The sequence below is a fragment of the Catharus ustulatus genome, chromosome 3 (genome assembly GCF_009819885.2).
Source record: "Catharus ustulatus isolate bCatUst1 chromosome 3, bCatUst1.pri.v2, whole genome shotgun sequence".
NCBI classification, from domain to species: Eukaryota; Metazoa; Chordata; class Aves; order Passeriformes; family Turdidae; genus Catharus; species Catharus ustulatus.
In genome coordinates, this window is record NC_046223.1 from 15,211,587 (window position 1) to 15,231,979 (window position 20,393).

Genomic DNA, 20,393 nt, shown 5'->3' on the forward strand with positions numbered 1-20,393 from the left:
CACACCAGAGGCAAAAGAAGATGAGCATAAGGCTCTTATTGACACTCTATAGATATGGAAAAGTAGGACCAGCAAATGGAGAAATACTAAAACAATCCACAAGAAACAAACAGAGGAATGTTTCGAATATTGTTCAATCAGTTGAGCCAACAAAAAATACTTTTCAGACTCATTCTGCAAATCTCATCAGAGAACAGTCCTTTAGTTGTTTCAAAAAAGGTTATATCTGAGGAGCTGATAGTGTTGTGCCAAAATGTTGAAGGAACTGCAGAGGTGTTCAGCAGCTGCTCAGCTGTGTAACTGCAGTATGCAAGCACTATTGGAAAACAAAGTCAGATGTTTAAAAAGAGAATAAAATGAAGTGGACGAACTCTTGAGTTCTTTGTTTGGGGACCTTTCAGAGAAGGTGCTGCAGAATACACTTATTGCAGGAAGCAGTGCTAGGGTAGTAAGACAAAGAGAGAGCAGACAACAAGAGCTCTGCTGGAGAGGTGAAACTGGTCCTGGAAGATTTGATGTGAATGACCAAGACATACAAAGTAAAACAGTTCATTGTGTTTCATCTGGTAATGTAAAACTTCGTGAAGTCTTTTAAATTTAAAGAAGGATGTACCAATTGCAGGAATATGAAATTTCATGTAGAATTAACAATTATTATGAATGAGTCCCTAATCTCATACTGTGAGATTTTTCTTTTTTTTCCCCCCCTCAGTGTAACAAATACCCTTATTGGAGAATAGAATTGATTTTATAGGAGAAAAAAAAATTACAAGGCTCTTAAGTTAACATTAAAAGACTATTAAAATGCAGGTGTCCCATTAGAGTGAACATTTTAATAATTAAAAGTCAATAAAAATGAAAACATGCTGATATGACAATAATTTGGAAAATCTACTGCCTTGGTCCCAGGTATTGGTGTGCATGGGAAGTCCCCTTAGCACTAAGAGCACTCAAACACAGGAGTTTATAAACAAATCCCAGCAAAAAAAGTATTTGGCCTTAATGAGAACAATACAAGGTCCCTGTGTCAGCAAATGCCTTTTCCTGCTCTCTGGCTCTGAACAGGGAAGTCCTTGATAATCAGCCAGTGTGATCTCGGCTTAATGATTGAGAACCACTACAGTGTGATGCCAAAAATCTCTCCAAGAGAAAAAAAAATCTCCTTCTTTGTTATAATTTGTGAAGACTCTAAGCATGAATGAGGTTTGAAAAAAGAAAAAGCAGGGCTGGTACTTGGCTTTTTTGGCCTGAAAATTCTTGTATCTCAAGTGACACTGAAAGGCTTTTTGTTTTTGAAAGCCTAAAAGAAAAATTTTTGTTTAATCCTCATAGAGGTGAGGGAGAGGACCAAGATAGAAACCTTGAGCTTTCCTCCATCTTCCCCCATCCTCATCTTGATCTGAATCTTTTGGAAAAGGAGAGAGCTCAGTTTGGTGAAGCAACTCATTTGGAATATCAATTATCCTTCAAAAATATGTCCCAGAGTTCCTAAGCAGTCAGAAGGTTTGTCACTGCCACACACCAACAGAAGTTACATCTGAGAAGGGAAGATGTTGTTAGAAATCTTCCTCTGTATGACACTGTCTCAATTTCTTCTAAAACAACTCTTAATTAGTTATTTTTCTTCTTCCTTTTTTTTTTTTTCTGTTTGTTTTTTTTCCAACTATGCAGCACCAGGGAAAAATTGGAGTTAAATTTAATGTTGGGACGGATGACATCGCCATCGAAGAGATGAACGCCATCATTAACGATGGGAAGTACCACGTGGTTCGCTTCACAAGGAGTGGTGGCAATGCCACCCTGCAGGTGGACAACTGGCCCGTCATCGAGCGTTACCCAGCAGGTAAGGCCTCACACAAACACCTGGCACTAAGAGGGTGGGGGATGCCTGGAGTTTGCCTCGTTTTGCTCCTCTCCTAATGCAGTATCAGCTCCTTTGAAGTGTTTTAGTAGCTACAGAGGTAGTTAAAAGAATCCTGAGCAATACAGTTTATGATGATGGCATTTCCTAAGTGAGTTTAAAAGCCCAAATTCAAGTTATTACTGGAAATGGAAAAATGCAGTTATCGAGGCATGAAGTAGTAGTTTTGTTTCTTGCTATCATTTGTTTTTATTGCATTTTTGGTTTAGGCGGGGGAAAAAAAAGGCTTTGACAAAAGCTACACAGTTTAAAGTGACTCACAAGTCTATCCCCAAGTGATGGGGTGAAACATTTATTGAGGAAAAGGTTGTCTGTGTTTTTTTGATTACAAGATTACAGCAATCTGAAGCTTATAAATTTAGCAGAAGTCTTCCAGCAGACACAAACAGCATTGCAGTTATCAGTTGTACAGCCAACCACCCAAACTGAAGTGCCTTGACTTCAAATGCAAACTACAAGATATTTTTTTATGCAGATGATACTGGTTACTTGAAGAGGACCACTAGTATGATGGCAGAGCTGCCTTGAGCAGGCCCATATTTAATTTTATGCAAATGGCACATGCTGAGGATTACTACGCTACTAATTTTATTCATTTTTAAAGGCAACAGATTTTTCAGATACACAATCCCTTTCTTATTGAGTAGGACCACTAAGTCATTAATGGTAACATATGAATCTGCATATTATCTCCTAACAGTTGCTCTGTGTGTTTATATTAAGCAAAAGGCAGCAAATCTAGAGGTGTAAATGAAGGCAAATATTCAACCCAGAATGCCTATTGCGTAAATGACAGTTCTGATTTATTGGTTTAAAAGTAGAAAATTCTTCACTTTGGGAGGTAGAGTGCAGCAGGAGGGTATGTTTCACCAGTAAGGAATGCATAAGTCATTCCCTGGACTAATTATTAGTATTTAGGATAGGAGGTTTTGTTATTGTTGTGGCATTATGATGTCAGTCCAGCTATTTGTTTGACCTTTTAAAAAATAAAAATAATTTTTAAAAAAATCCACATGTGAAATATAACCCTTCAGATAATTTCGTGGAAATAATTCAGAATATATTAAATAATGAAAGTTGTATTGGGAAAGAAGCTATGTATAGCAGAAGTTAGTAAAAAACCCACCTGTGTGCTAATGAGTGAATGACAGCTCTGGCAACTGGAGCCATTAACAGTTTATAAGTTAGACACATCTATGAGAGGTGATAAATTCTTGAGGGAAAGGGGGACACTGAAATGCACTCAGTGATCTTTCAGATATTCCTGTTTCCCTTGTGGCCCTTTGGCTTTCTAATTTTGCCGTGTTTGGTAAGTGGCTGCTGAAGTAAGGTGTAAGCTGGGAAGGATTGTCACTGTTTGTGTTCAAGATCTGTTCAGCACAAGAGGAAAAATAGGCTTGAGGTATTTTTTGTTTCTTTTGGTTTTTACCTAAATGATGAGCATGAATTCACCACCTCCAAGCTTAGGAGTGATACATCCCAACAAAGAGGAAGTCAGGAAAACATGCCAGGAGGTCTATGTGGGTGAACAGGGAGCTCCTGGACAGGCTCAAACACAAAAAGAAGCCTTGAATTCTGAAGCTAGTGGCACATATAACTTGTTTGTACTGAACAAAGATCAATTTAGAAAATAGTGATTTCCTTGGGATGGGATTGATGGAGTGGAAGAAGGCTGGATGTTTTCTTTGAAAAAGAAAGCAAATAATTAGTTCTTGAGCTTCCATGAGTAATCTATGTGCAGGCTGCATTTCAAGGCATTCTCAGTTGCTTCATTAGCTGTGGTACAGAATCCCTTGGCTTGTTTTATTGCTGGATCTTGTAAGACTGCTGTTAACCTGTAGTTTTCTCTGACTTTCCCATAGTAATATTTTGTTATTACTCCTGTATGCCTCCTGTATGCTATAGCATTGCTTTTGGCTGCTATCCTTCCCCTTTTCAACTTCCATCTCTTCTCCCTTCCCAGACAGAGACAATCTAGCCACACTCTCCTCTCCTCTCCTCTCCTCTCCTCTCCTCTCCTCTCCTCTCCTCTCCTCTCCTCTCCTCTCCTCTCCTCTCCTCTCCTCTCCTCTCCTCTCCTCTCCTCTCCTCTCCTCTCCTCTCCTCTCCTCTCCTCTCCTCTCCTCTCCTCTCCTCTCCTCTCCTCTCCTCTCCTCTCCTCTCCTCTCCTCTCCTCTCCTCTCCTCTCCTCTCCTCTCCTCTCCTCTCCTCTCCTCTCCTCTCCTCTCCTCTCCTCTCCTCTCCTCTCCTCTCCTCTCCTCTCCTCTCCTCTCCTCTCCTCTCCTCTCCTCTCCTCTCCTCTCCTCTCCTCTCCTCTCCTCTCCTCTCCTCTCCTCTTTCTATGCTGCTCTATCAGGTTTGCCAGTCTTGTTGTTTTGGGGATTTTTCATTAATAATAAAACCAAGATTAGGCAGCTTAATTAGTAAAGTTACTATACTTACATATTGGATTTGGTTTTGCTAAGATAAAATTAAATAATCCATTGGTTTTCTAAAGAATACCAACTGATCAGGTCTTTATGAGGAAAGATTTTTCTCAGAATTACACTTCAGGTTGATTACAAGACACTGCTTGTTTGTGTTTGATGTCTTAAAATGCTGAGTGAAGATTTTCTGAGAGAAGTTTCTGGTCAGAGATTTGGGATTTTCCATTTTCATGGCCTGTGTATTGTTCATCCAGCCCCATGTAACTGCTGTGGATAAGGATACCCAGGGCCCAGTAGCAGCTGGTACCTTGCAAAAAATATTACATGGCAATGCTTTACAGAGCTTCTATAGTGCCTTTGTGTGTTTTGCCCAAGAGCTGCATGAAATGCTGAAGAGTGACCCTGGAAGATGAAAATAATGTAGTGTGTCTCTTCTGTGACATCATCCTTGATCCCAATAGATTTGAGCTTGCTCTGGGCCAATGCACCTTCAATTCATATCTGAGTGGGTGTGAAATGAGAGAGCTGTAAAAGGAAAAGAGGCAGGGGTCAGTGGCAGAGAGTGATTATCCTAGTTAAGGTGGATGGTTGTTTTTTAAAATATAGTTGGGAAAAAATGTGTTTTAGTCCAAGACAAATGTGAAGATTTCAGTATCCTGAAATGGCTGCATGATTTTCAGAAGCAGAGGTTTAGATTTACATATGTATGTTTTTCCAGACTACCATCAAAGTAATTTTTTTTCTCTGAAGTTTGTTTCTTGTCACTTCTCTGAAAAAAATGCTAGTGCTATGAGGATGTACACTTTGATTTCTGCCCTTTATTAAATGTTGATCCTGTTTTCCCCATTTCTTGTGTTTGTGGCTGGTGCATAGCCATGTGACTGAGTTGCACACTGTAGTTTTTTCATAGTTGATTAAGATGCCCATATCTTCACTTGATTTACTTGTTCCATCTGTCATAACTAAATTCAGTGTTATGTCTCTTTGCTGAATTATCACCATCCCTCTGCATCTTCACGAAGAACTTTAGTATTTCATCTTGACCTCTTTTTCAGATAGTGAATTCACATTAACTTATCTGGATGCAGCCTAATTTATGATCATGTTGAATAGGAATGAGAAAACTGCTGACTGTGCAGTCAGAGCTCCTAATCAATAAACTATCCCCATTTCCATGCAGATCCTTTCTACTCCTTGTGGTTTGTCTTGTCTACTTCACTGTCTAGTTTTAATTGCCCTTCCCAATGGTCTGGCTGCTGATGTGGTTCATGGGACTGATCCACAGTTGCAACTTCAGTTAGGTAACAGTTCTACACTGAAGTGTAAGTTTCCTAAGGATGCATAAAACAAAGAACTTGTTAATTTGTGTCAAATTGAACTATGAATTATGGTCAAATTAAAAAAAAAAAGAAAAAAAAGAAAGAAAAAGAAATTTAGTAATATCAAAATATTAATTTCAGTATTTTCAGAATAAAATGTTCTGACTTTTCATATCTAATACTTACCCAGTATTAGATAGGGGACTTAGATAATATGAGAATGAAGCATTTTATTTCATTTGAAACAACATTTTCTTCCTTACCTGAAATAAAATGTGTTTCAAATAAGATCAAATAGGGAGGAGGAAAAAAAAAAAAAACAAATCTTTATTCTAATAGGGCTCATAACCATATCTATTTATCATGAAAACCAGTTTTCATACTTATCTGATTTTTGTTCCATGGTAGTGAAGTGTGTACGTTTTACTAGTCAGACAAAGTATGTCAAAACAAGGTAGAGGACATTTTAAAGCCACAATAACCACTATTCATTGTGAAAGAATTTCACATGTGAATCACTTTTCTGACACTGACTCTGTGCTTTCTGTGGTCAAAGGCAGTTTCTCCAATTATGATTCTTTTAAAACACACATCACAACCAATCATTTTACCAGTGAGGATTTTCTCTTCATGACTTCCATCGTAAATCAGACTGATGTAGCATTTTCTATCTAGAAAATGACCTATTAGATATGGTTTCAAAGCTGTTCAGTGTGCTAAGAATGCTCAGCATTCCTGGGACCCTGCAGCAGCTTGGAAGATGCTGTCTGATATAGGCAAATATCTAAAATGATGCCCTCCCAGTCATCCCTGGATCTCTGCTTAGCCTTAGAAAAGCTTTGTTGCAGCTGTCCTCACATACCCCATGGGTCAGGACATGTCAGGGATGTGTCTGACAGACCAAGATCTGACAATATGAGCAGGTCACTCACATTGCTTCCAGAAAAGAGCTTGTCCAAAACATTGCCAGACTACTGGAACAGATGTGCCTCTGTGATTGGGAAGTATAAATCATGATGGAGCACAGACACCAAAGAAGAGCCCGTGTGAGAGACCATAGTTGTTGGCTAACTGGCATTAAGTGCTAAGTGCTAGTATCTCTGCAATATGGCAATCACCAGCTCTAAGGGCTTTGGTGTAATATAGAATAATTCTGTGCTGGGTTTTGGTTTGGGTTTATTTTTGGTGGTTTGGTTCTGATTAAAGAGCTGAGATCACACATGTTGTCTTTAGGGACTCTCTCTGGATCTGTGGGATAAAAGTTGTTTCCACAGAACATCCATGGGCTAGGGGATAGGACATGTCATTTAAATGCTTGTCTTGGTCCCTGTATTCTAGAAAATAGAAAAAGTGTCTGTCATTTTTTCATGGTATACCTGTGACTTTAAGATAAATGCTAGGAGTCAGCTATTACCATGTATCCTATTTAGGGTAAACAGCATCCATTTGTCTTGGTTTTTTTTTTGTGTGTGTGTTCAGACTGACTATGAAATTAACAGGAGATATTTGTGTCAGTACATTTGTTTCTCCAGGAAAGGATTAGCATTTCCCAAGCGATCCATGTACTTTTTTACTTGCTTACTATTGGTTTAGAAATAGCTTCCAAATTCAAGTCCCTATGGCCACTTCGGAAGAGGATCAGAGATGTTTTTCAGGTGTAAGTGTGGTGGTAGGGAGACATCTCAAGCACTTTCATAAATGTGTCTTTGAATATTGTAATGAAAGGGACAGTCAGCTTGTTATCACCACATCCATGCAAAATGATAATGGTCAAGGTCATGCAGGAATCTAATGAGTAAATGATCACTCAGTGTTTGCCTTGCATTGTGCTATAGAGCAAATTTTCAAACCTCTCTGACCACTGCTGTTTGGACACAGGACTTTCAGGGTGTTTCACAGGAAAATAACAGAAGCTTCTGACTGCTATTTATTTGTCCAGTAACACATTGCCTGTACCTTTTTTCTCACTGAGTTCCTCCTTTAGATAAAATAATCCATCTTGATTCTCTCTTATGTGTGTTCCTTTGCTATTTTGACTCCTACAATCAGATTTGTCATCCCTCAATCCTGATGGTAAGACATAGAGGATATGAGGAACATGTAGCTATCATCTGATAAGCTACAAAGCTTACAAACGTGGAGGGATCCTCATTACTTGTTCCCAAAGACAAAGTAAAAACTACCTTTATGCCCAGGAAGCAAATCCAATGGAAAAGACTTAAGTTCTGTTCACAGCAATTAAGCTTCTGTGAAACACAGACTGTCCCATGTCTCTTGGTTTGGATGTCATTTCCTGCTGTGGGAAACCAGCAGTGCCAGTGAAATAAGGACATCTCATAAGACTTTACTTTCATGGAGATAACAGTGTTTGGAAAAATTGTGAGGATTTCTCAGGAGGTCTCCATCTGGGAATATGTAGAAGATGAATGTGGAAATAAACACTTTGTGTATAAATTTATGCTATATGTATAAAATCAGGCTTTAGAAGTGGAAGATGTGGGTCTAAAATATTTAGTCTATGGAATAAGTAAGAAGAGAATGGGAAAAATACCAGCTAAGTCAGTAGTTGTTTTGTGAGTAAAGTCTCACCCTCCCTGATTTGGAAAGCAAAAGTCATCAGTGTTATTTATGAACTTCCATGTGTCCATGGAGTCACATATGCCTGGGGTTCTGTTTATGCTGAGGTCTCCATCTGGGATGGTCTGCTTGTACCTGTTATAGTTAAAACTACTTAGGTTTCGTAGGAGATAATGGGGAATAAATATGAATGAGTTAACATACTTGGGGTTTTTGATTTGCAAAAAAGTCTTTGATGAAGTTCCATGTGAAAATATTCAGGAAGAATTTACTCAGCCCTGGTAGTAAAGGTCAAGCTCTTTGATGGATCAGATTCCATCTTAGGGAGAACAGAGTCACAGATTCCCTAATGAAAATCAAAGAAGTAAACAAATTGATTTTCAATGGAAGTATGATCATTTAAAACTTTTTCTATTATATATTGAGTGACATTGATTTTTTTATATAAAAGTGAGACACAGTACATACAGGCTGTAAAAGAGATGAATTCTAGAATACTACAGAAGAAAAAGATTAGTGAATGAAGAATTTTTAAAAATGTGCTTCCTTTGGCAAGCAATGAAAAGACAAGATGGAAAAATGAAAGCTATAAAAATCTAAAAAGGTATTTTGAAATAAAAGCATTTAATAATCTCAATTTTTTTACATTTTTGAAACTCAGAAAATATTGGTTTTGTGCAATTTATTTGCAATTTTTCTAGAATGAGAGATTTTGGAAAATCTTTATTGACTTAAATAACATTTTAATCAAACAAAGCATTTTTCATTCTTATCTCAGAGTTAAAAAACCAACTGTCTCTGTTGGATATGTAGTAAAAGTAAAGTTGACCTATGAAAGATAATGCACATGGGTGAGATAATCTGAATTTTTGTAGAAAATATTTTTAATTGATTGCACTGGCTCAAGACAAAGGTTTAATGCTGTACACAGCTCATAGGATTATTTTCATTATCAGTCAAAAAACAAGTTCTGAGAATGTTTAGAATGTCAAAGAAAATATTAATGGAGCTATATTTAAATCAATGGTCCACTTTCCCTATAAGGGAATAATGGTTTGGATGACCTTTTTTCCCACTCCCATTTCCTTTTTTATTTTTCCCCATGTGTATTTAAAAGTAAGGTCAGTAATAGATGAACTTAAGAAATTAGAAATTAAAATGTACTTGGTCTAGTCTGCTTCTTTGCATAAATTGTTTCTCTTAGAGGGTAACTTAGAAGAAACATCCTACTCTTAAGAAATTTTCTTTTGCTTTCATTGCAAGCACTTTGCAGTTCATCCCACTTTCTTCTTACATGCCTTTTTCAGAATAATTTTCTCATTTCTCTGCTCATCGTAATAACCTTTCTTCAATGTTTTTTTGTTTTGAATTTGTTTTTCAACTGCATGCGTGTTTGAAAAGGGACAGTTGTGAGAACACTGGACCTCAAGGATATATGAAGACAGTAATACAGATATGAATTCTACATTTTAAGACCTTAATTTTCTTTTTCATACCTCAGAACTGGAAAGCTCAATGTCATTCTGCAGCTGACTGTTGCAGTCTATGTGGCTGCTGAGATGGCACAGGTAAAAAAGGAGGAGGGGCTTTTGCAAGGGTTCCACAGGGATGTTTATTTCAGCCACACGTGTGGACAGTCCAGAGTCAGGGGCAAAAGGCAAAGGGCTGGTCAGGGTCTAGGTTTAAGTACATGGGTGTTCTGGGGCGGGGAAAACATCAGAGACTAGGGGCATGGGGCCAGCACAGAGGTGGGGTTAGGGCACGAGAGCTAATGGGGAAACAGGGTGGGAGTGACCCAAAGACTGAGGGACGGGGAAGAGACACAAACTGACCCAGGGAACAGAACAGGGGGTACATTGGTCTGACAGATCAGGGTTAGCTGTTCTGAGAGGGCAGCTGAGAGAAGCCTCTTGTGTCTCCACAACTGGGAATGTCTTTCAGAGTCTCCACAGTTGACTACCTGTTGAATGTCTTTTCTCACAATTTCTCTATCAGAGTATTCCAATTTAGGGCAAGAAATGGTGTGACTGGTTCTATATCTTAAGTCTGTGACCTGCACTTTGTTGTATAAGCTTTGGTGTCCCTTCTGTTAATTCCTCTTGACTGATACCTGCAGCCTCTTCAGTATTACCACCATGTCTACTTTCATGTCATCTACAGATTTCATTGTGTGGATGGCACTTTATACTGAGATCAGAGAAGAAAATAGGAGAGGTGATTTATTGTGGAACTCAGCTTGGGTACCTTCTTACGAGTTCCACCAAGATAGTTTTTTTGGGGGAAAGCCATTGTTTTTCATTGCAGTCATATCTGCAGTGGCTTCTGTGGTAGCTCCTATGGCACAGTTTAATGCAGTTTGGGAATTCACCATGATATTCCTCTTGTTAACTCCATGTAGAACTCAGCATTGAGTTTATCATGTTTCCGTGACTAATACACATTTAGGTCTTCCACTCATTCAGCTAGATGGCATCAGTTCCCCAAATTATGTGGAGAGCTTTGCTACATCTGACCCAACTACTATTTATTGAGGCTTTTTATTTTTCAAATATAGTTAATATTGTGGGGAACATAAGGGCCAGAATATGGTACTGTTGACACATTGGCAGGTCTGAATGTGACAAGCAAGGACTGCTTATCATCTCTGTGAATGATTCACCAAGAAGCTGAAGAACATGCTGAATAAAGTGGGAGTTGCAGAGAGAAGACAGTTCCAGTGCTGGCTCCTAAAAGGAGATGCATCTTGGGAAGAAGGGAGCCTCAAGTGTGATGCAAGACAAGCAGCCCTTGAATTCAGAACCTGTCAATAGCTACAGCAGCAGGATATCAGTCTCTACATGAGATAGAGGAAGGAGGAGGGAAAAAACCGTTGTTCAATTCTGTCGTTTGGTGTTTTGACAGGTTTTTTTTTCAGGTTTTTACCATACAATTTTTACACTCCTGTATTTTTCCACAGTTAATCCATTATTTGCTACATGACATCATATCAAATGCTTTACTGGAATCCAGATAAATTTAGATATACTTCATTTCCTTAATCTAGAAAATTATTTAGCTTGTCAAATGCAGCTGTTAAACTAGCCTAGCATGATTTGGTAAAGTTTTGCTCTTTATTTCATTTTCCAATTGCTTTCATATCTTTACTTATTTCTTTTAAAATTTGTTCTAAAGCAGCATGCATGGCTAAGGTCATATTAAATATTCAACTGGGTAGTTTTTAAATTCTTCTCATGTAAAGCTATTACATTATCTGTTCTCTACTACAAGAAATAACATGTCTCATTGGATAGCTGGATTTAAAAACTCCTGTTCTTAAATTTTTAAGTTCTGGGATAAAGATCGTCTTTCTCACTTTCTTCTCACTTCATGCAAGTTCAGTAAGAATATGTACATTGCTTTTTTCTGAGCTGTGGAGATCTACATTAGACACATTTCTGTTAGTCAATTCAATCTTTTCCCTTGGATCACCATCAGCCTTCCTATAAAGTAATTCTTGATCTCTTTTTGTTTATAGCACCTTAGAATCTCTGGCTTTTCAATTTTGTTTACTTTGGGAGGTTTTTGGGCTTAAGTTCTGGCAACTTTTCTTGAGTATTTATTTATTTTTCTGATTCTGAAAGGTACTGCTTTCTTTACTGAGCAAGTCTGGGGTTCTACTCTTCTGTAACATAGTCTGTAATAGTGTAGTTGTTCAGTCTAGCAGGTCTCACCTGGTATATTTTAACCTTGCAGATGCAAACTCAAAAAAATATATAAATATATATAATTATTTTAATAGTTTAAAGAATTTCCAAGTATCATTCCTGGCTGAATCCAGCCCCTTACACTGATTGCATAATCTGACTTCCTTCACCTTATTAAATTTTGTTCTTTTTAAATCAAGAATCTGATTTACAGGCTTATTTTTAGTTGTCCTCATATTAATTTAAGTCAACTCCTGATCATTCAATCAAAAAATGTTTCCTGCAATTAACTTTTCAATGATATCTCCAATACTTAGCCAAAGCAAAGATAAAATTGTGGGGTTTTTTGTTGGTTTTGTCTGGACAAAGTCCTCAATGAGGATTTCCTGTTGTAGGAAGCTGATCTCTACCTATATTCATGTTATTATGGCCAGTTCTATCATGAATAAAATAAGTCATTATACCAGAGTGTGAAGTAAAGGCATGGAGAACTAAAAATAAGACAAGGAATTATTTAAAACTCAATTCAGTAAGTTCTCCAGAATAAAGATGGAAGAAACTATTCTGGAAGAAGCAGGAATCAAAATACATGAAAAATTCATCTAAGTTACTGAGACACAAACCAGCAGTTAAGTGATTGATGTAACTAGGCCAGTGTGCTACCTTGCCTTTGTAATTGCACAACTGATTTCTTGCATGTTTTTCTCATTTCATACAGCTCTGGCTGCTCTTTGGTTATGACTGAATGTGTTTGTCAGCATGCACCCTGGTCTCATTTTTTGTATAATTTTATTGTCGATGTGAAAGATTGATGTTAAAAAAAATGGAAATTTATTTCCCCATTCTCTTTGGGTGAGTCTCTGTTGCAGTTTACCTAAAGTCAAGGAATTTTTTTTTTTAAGCACTGCTGCCCTTTGAGAGATTTTGAAATTGTTCTATCCTGCTGCTGTCTTTAAATAAAGAACCTAGGTGATACCCAAACAAAGCACTACAGTAAGTCTCTTTTCAAAGAGTGGTTTCAGTAAAATTTTCCAAATCAGCTTTTTAATTTGACAGCTTATCAGGTCTTTCTGTCAGATAGTGCAATGTAATAATGCTTCTCTGAGTCTGGAGACAGATTTTTTTACTCCTTTATTTTTCATCTTGGATATCTCAGTGAAATACAAAGGCTCATCCCTTCTTAGGCTTGTTAGATCCTGTAATTAAATTCAGATCTTGATAAAATGTGTGGCATAGTTGTCATTACTTGATCACAGAAGGTATAACACCTTTCAGTTAAGTACGGCAAGGCGGCACAATGGAGGGAGAAAGAAAATGTCAAATGAGCAGTGATTCCGAAAAATGGTTTTAAAATACTGAAAGAAACAGAGATGTGCTCTTTTCATGTTTTTCGGCAGAGGATGGGCCGATACCATTTATCGGGTGATATGGAAATGGAATTTCTGAAGACAGCAAGCTCCAGGGATTCAAGTTAGAGGGATAAAATGGGAATGAAAACAGACCTAAGAATGAGACATCTGTCCCTTTCACCCCTCCAGGAAAGCCCTTATCTATTAACAATTCCCAAAAGTCTGATCACAAAAGATGAAATATTGCCTATACTTAGAGCTTCTTTTACAAACTTGTATTTGTCTTGACATAGGTTTTCTGTGTAACCTGCAGCACCATACTTACCCAATCTAGTAGGGTAAGTTAGAAATGGAGGATAAACATCTTGTAGGTTAAGAAGAGAACAATTTACTCGAACTCTTCCCCAAGGAATTTTAGCTAAATCGTTTCCTAAACAATATAATGCTGGTATCTCTGATGGCATCCATGATTTAAAAGAAACTCCTCATTCTTCTTTTCCTTCCCAGGGGCTGGACCATGTTGTCAGCTCAGAGATTTGAACAGATTCCTTTCTTTCTCTTTCCTTCCAGCCCCCAGATGGTTTCTAACCCAGTCATTACACAGGACTTTATGTAAAGTGTCATTTGCTGAACCAAACCAATAATTTGCTCACCCCAGTGAAATGTTTTCTGTGTAACACTGAAGTTGGTATATTTGTGATAGTACCCCTTTCCTGAGAGGCCTCACTGGATGAGCACACACTTGGCTCTGCTCTAAGGCTCCCACTGAAGCTCCCAGTGGCTGGTTGAGCATGCAAGAGCAGAGTAGAGTGCTGTGTACTTCTGCAATGCACTCTATTTCCATTATCTTCTGGGGCAAGCCTAGAGTCAGTCTGCAGTGGGAGCCTTTCTCAGGACAGAACAAATCAATGTGGTGTCGAGCCTTCCAACCAGACAATCTATCATATGGAAAACAAAATTAATTTCTCTGCAGTGCTATTGTGTTCTCGGAAGATGAGGCATTTTTTTTATTTGGGGCACATTTGTGCATGTGTCCCCAATATATTTTACTGGTAGCATGAGGTGTGACAGCAGTATAGTACTTTATGTCTGCAGGATAAGAACTTCCATTAAACTAACTAATTCAAAAAAAGTCACTATAATTCATACTGCAGCAGGGAAAACAGCAACTTGCTCTGTCCTAGATATATTTTCCAGAGAGCGAACTGCATTAAGCAGGTATTCAGAAGGACACAAATCATTGCTGTCTGGAACATATGAGCATGCACATTCTTTAGACTCTCTCCCCTTTGTGCCCTGTGAACAGGGAGAGTCCTGTTGGTTAAAAAACAAACAAACAAAAAAACACCTTGCAACTGCAGCATCCACACTATCAAAATATTTTTCTTTAATACTTTAGATTATAGATTAGTGGCACCTTAGCTGCAACAAATTCTACTGTTGTGATATATCATGCATGTACAATTAAGTTCAGTGTTTCAGGAGTGTTCAAAGAGCTACCTGACCCTAGCAAGGTATAGGTAAGTCAGAGCACAGTTTTGGTTTTTCTCAGTCTATCCTACTTGTCAAAAAAGAAAGCCTTGTATAATTTATATAACCTGACTCTTATGGGCTTCACAATGGGCAGAGTATGTAGTATAAAGCATTTCAAATAAATTTGAAGCAGAAATTGAATATCCCTCAGTGTATCAGGAACGTGAAACATTGCAAAGGACATCACCATTTTCTGCACCTCTTATACGCAGAAGTTAACTGAATTAAAGGCAGTGAAATTATGCTTTTAAAAATTAGTTTAATTGAGATGTAAATGGTTTATTTTCCTCGATGAACTATTTCTAAGGAGTTAAATAGCTTTTCTGGTGCAGCATCAGGTTTAGTGGACATTAAAAAATGCATGAAACACACTATCATCAAGGTTAAGTATATATAAAGACAATTTTGTTTTTCTCGTTTTACAGATCTGATGGGCATTAATAGAGGAGAGGTTTACGTTTTTTAAATTACAGTTTGTACAATAGGGAGAGAATAATAAATACGCCCTTTGCAAAAGAACAAATGGTGTTAAAAATATAACTGTAGCTGGGTACAGGTCTAAATCTTGAAAGCATACTCTCATTTTCAGAGCATGACAATTGCCTCATAGCAATTTTCAACCAAAGAATTCTTTAGCAGGTAACTTTAGGGTCCCAGTCCTGGAGCTTTTCATCCAAGTGAATTTTTGTCTGAACTAAACTACAAACTCAGTTATGGCTGCCCTATCAATTCTAGAAAGCTGTGGTAGGATATGGTACACATGAAGGATTTGGGCAGAGAGGTTTCAGACTCAGTTTCAGCATTCCTCCTTCCCTTATTAAGTTCTCTGGGGCTCATGGATATCCTGTGTGTAAAAATCATCCTTTTAAAGCCAAATTCCAGTCAGAGAGGAGCGACACTCTGGTGTTGCATTGGAGGGTGGTGTGGCAGTGCCACACTTTGGGGAGCCTGCACATCACAGCCACACATCTCATTTTCAATCCCAAAGTTAATGGATATTCCTCATCCAAGTGGTGAGCAGTGAATATGGTTAATTTTTCATTAGTCAGCCTGAGGCACTAAGCTCAGTATTGCATATGATGGATGGTTCTCAGTGAGGGGCACTCACTGACTGGAGCACCCCCAACCACTGGGGTTCTCTACTGGCTCTAAAAAGATTATGGCAATGTAGACAGTGTCCTGGAGAAACAGAAGTCCAAGAAGACACTTGTGGGGATTTCTTCTTCCAGGCTGCTCCATGTGAAGCATCATTCGAGGCTGTGAAAGAGGAGTTTATGGAAATGGCCTTGTGGGCACAAAAGGCTGAAGCCTTAAGAACTGGGGAAGATTTTAGCACCTTTTGTAGCAGTTTTAAACAAGCTCTGGAACAGATATCAAATCTTTACCTGGGGTCTGTGGTTCTATGGAAGCAAACAATTTGGTGTATGTGTGTAACGAGATCCCTGGAGAGGTACAATCTTCAGTGATTTATACTGTCAAAAAGAAAAGTATGCAGTGACTTGATGCAGTCTAAGTGCTTTCAGGAGGAAAAAACAGTAGATGCTTACAGTGCTCTTTATCTGTTCCTAGAAAGCTGTAATAAGAGCTAAGAAATTCATGGAAGAAATGAGCACAGAATTTCAACAGTGAGCCTTTGTATTCACTTCTGAGAGATTTACCTCATGGTGTGTCATCACATCAGGAGAAGGTGGTTTCCTGGAAGGCCTGATTGATCTGGTTATAGGTTATAAATTAACCAAAGAATGGTTTCAAGGCTGAATACCTGGTTTAGTGGTAAATAGTCATATCCTTTGATGTGCAGATGATATTAGTCCTATGTCTTAGGGGAGTACTATCAATATAAGAAAAATGTCATGGTACCACTGTGTTTATAATGCAGATACAGCAATCACTTTCCAGGAATTAAAGTCAGAGTAGGGGGAAAAAAAGAAAAAGTTTCCAGATATCATTTCTATATCCAGAAAAATTACTGTGTTAATCAATAGCTATACCATGCCCTTAATATGTCATTCTTATTGCATCAAACTGAGAATGTCCTTGCAAAGGAGCAGAAACAGAATACTGGAAATATTACTTTAATCCTAAGACATCATTTATCTTCCTCTTTCTCAGCTTTGTATATTTAGACATCCATAAATCCTGACAAATTCCTGTAAGGAATGATTCTTAGTTAACTGCTTGCTTATCCATTCTATCTGATAGCTCACAGTTTGTTGCATGTAATTTTTGCAGTAGCTGACCTTAGTTAAAGAGCATTCCATGGAGTGAGCCTGTGTGCAGCTTTTCCAGCTGAGCTGGAGAGATGAGCCATGCTGCAGGAGTGTGTCAAAAATAATCTGCTGCCTGTACACTTTCCTTATCTGTCATAGTTCTGTGGATGTGAACACCATGGGTGTTCTGTGCAGAAAGCAAAATGGGATGTTACTCCAAGCCTTGTCAGAATCCTGTTTTAGCCTTGCACTTTACTGGTGGTAACAGTCCACCCTGGCAGTTAGACATATTTTAGTGTTAATTAAATACACTTCAGCCTCAGCAGTAAAACTTTGTTTCTAAGTCTTAGTGTTCTGCTTTAGAAGAAGTGACAAATTGTGAACATATGAATAAAAGCAAGGACAGGAAGCAACTTCCTTTTCCCATCCAATCTATTAAGCCCATGCCAGTACTTTCATGGGTAATGATTGGACAGTACATTGATGGACTGATGTAGTCCTTTCTGCTCAAGAGGCCTGAATTTTGTCTTGTAATATGCTGATTAAACTGGAATATATTAATATTTTATTAGTAAGTCATCTGCCCATTTTAGCAGTTAGTGTATTATCTGCTTTGAATTAGATGCTTATTTAATACTTCACCTTGCTCAGTGCCATCACTTAGAAATAAAAATAATTTAAATAGCATATTACATTATATTTAATAATGCATTAGTGCTTCGTGTTAGAGAAGCTACAAGAGTTCATAAAGCTGGAAAGATGATAATAGCCTTATTTAATTTCAACATGGTGGGTTTCAGTATGTTTTTAAAAGGTCAAGTGGTTCCCTGAGAAAAAGTAGATGTGTAAATTGTGCTAGCAGAGCTATTTTCTTTATAAAGTTGATCTTTTTCCCATTTAACATTTCGTAAGTGTATCAAAGTAGAAGTCAGATCTACACTGTGGGTATTGCATCAGCAAATAGATTTTTGTAAAACAAAACGAAATATTAAACATATTGACAGTTGAATAGCAATTATCTATTTCCTTGAAAATTCATACATGCTTAAATAGTTCAATATTGATTGTTTCTCCATTCTGGTGTTTCAACTCAGATTTGCTCTGAAATCAAGCCAATAAATTTAGACCTACATGAAAGTTAGCTGCCAGCTTGGTACTGCCCATCCAAAATGTGGCCTTGTTAGCTTTTAAAAAGAGCAGTTCCTCATATGAAAGCGTGTCCTGGCCAAGAGCTTAAATTATAGGAATGGCCTGGTTTAGCTGGTGCAGGATCCACATGTGTTTAGACTGGCTTTGGAGTCACTGGCTTTCTCTTCTGGAGGCGCAAGGCTACCTTGAGACCATCTGTCATGTGAAAACATCCCAGGAGAGATCAGCTCAAAGACATCTTCAGGCCATGATTTAGGAAGGCACCAGAGAACTGCTTCCATGCTTAATGCTCAGTGTGTCTTTATGGACTTTGACGAATAGGGTGCACTGAAATAGGCTTTCCAAGGGTGTGGTTTTTCCAATGATGTCAGTGGGTGCCAACTGCCTATTCCCCACACAGGTTCTTTACTCAATAGTGGGTCTTTGTCCCATTTTTAAACGGAGAATATGAGAAGTCACAAAGCAGAGATATCAGGAGAATGGTAAATGTGTTATGGTAACCAGACTTTTCCTTCCTTGAGAATTTCCTAAACCATACAAGAAGAAAAATATGGAAGAGTTTTGAATACAGAAATTCAGAGTATCAGAGCACTGAACTTTTCAATTCTCTTCAAAATTGCCATCTCAAAACAAAATCAAATGCTTCGTAACAATTCTTAGTATTCTTGGCTTTGCTACACCATAAAAAAAAGAGAGAAAACATAATCAATCACAAGGGGAAAAACCTTATCTAACTGGAAATGTCTAGCAGATTATTAGAAAATTACCTGCATTTTATAAAAAGTTAAAATAATGTGCAACATAGGTTACAGGGGAATTATTAGTGATCTTTTAAAAAAGATATTATAAATAGGAAAACAGATTATTTCAATTTATAACAGATAAAATTAAACTTCTGCTGGGAGTCTACTCACAGCCATTACACTTTTCCATGGTGGTGGTCTTGTTATAGTTCTGCAATCCTAAAGCACACCTCTTCTTTTATCTTAGTGACCATTTGTTTCTATTATTTACAGTTTCTGTTGCTGTGTCTTGCCAAAAGCATTAAAACCCCCCTATATGTGCAAGTTTAAACCTTCCCATTTGAAATAGATTATTCTTTTATAGTAAAATGTCTGCAAGGCTTAAATACACAAATTGAAATGCCACTTTTAGACAGAACTGAAAGTCTTGAGCTTGCTAAGGGCTAGGGTTTTTTTTTTGTGTGTGTGTGTTTTTGGTTTTTTTTTGTTTTGTTTTGTTTTGTTTTGTTTTGTTTTTTGCCTGTACTGCTGACACAGAACAGATTTTCATTTCTTAAATCACATTTTCTGTCTGTATGGGCACGTTTGGTTTTTTATGCTTGGCACAGTGTAGTCCAAATAATGACCTCTGTTTTGTTTCTGCTGGCCTGTGTGTAATTATGCTTGTCCCTAGGAGAACAAGGCAGGTGCAGCAAGTGTGACAAAGCACCTGTATGTCCCAAGACTTTGGGACATAGGGGTTAACTCCATCACCTTCATGTTTTGTGAAAGAACACAAAATCAACGTTTTTAAAATTTACAGCTACGGTGAAGTTAGTTTGGTGCTGTTGATGAAGGCTGATGCTGAGTACTTTGGATTTCTTACAGTGTTTATGAATCTGGTCATGTAATGATCATGACTTTATCTGTATCCTGCACTGCCCCTGAACAGTCTGCTAAAGCAGTCCAATTGCAGCAGATTTGGAGATCACAACGGAAGGCCAATACTCTATTTCCTCTTATCACCCATATAACCTAGAGCAGGATGTAACTCCAGAAGATTTTTGCAATTGTTTCAGATAACTTTTCATGTTGAAAATTTTCCACAAATAACTTATGGGAAAAATAGATTTTCCCAAAGCCTTTCACTGACTACAATAAAATGCAAGGATATGAGCAATGACCTTTCGACAGTTTGTCCTTATTCCGATCTCAGAACTTATGTGGTGATTAAACTTAATTAGGAGACTTACCACACAGTTAATAAGTCCTTTTTTATTGATGGCTTCTACCTGAATACTGGATATTCATGGAGTTATGGCCCAGTGGGATTTTAAAATAAGAGCTGAGCACAGTGTTTCCCATTTGCCATTGTTCATTTATATAATGTATTGTTTCTGCCAAGAGACATTCTGTATAGCACCTCTTTTCTAGCATGAAATGAAGATCATCCAGATTGCTACCTGGGCAAAAGTCAGTAGAACACCCTTAGCAGCTGCTATCT

The 20,393-nt window shown here is 37.8% G+C and overlaps 1 protein-coding gene across 28 annotated transcripts in view; it reads left to right on the forward strand.

Moving 5' to 3' along the window:
- NRXN1 (neurexin 1) overlaps positions 1-20,393 on the forward strand; it is a 682,314-nt gene that overhangs the window by 557,195 nt on the left and 104,726 nt on the right. For all 28 annotated transcript variants that reach the window (XM_033055067.2, XM_033055066.1, XM_033055068.1 and 25 more), the window contains one exon: positions 1,672-1,843. In XM_033055067.2, the coding sequence (XP_032910958.1) occupies positions 1,672-1,843 (172 nt within the window). The remainder of the gene's footprint in view (positions 1-1,671; positions 1,844-20,393) is intronic.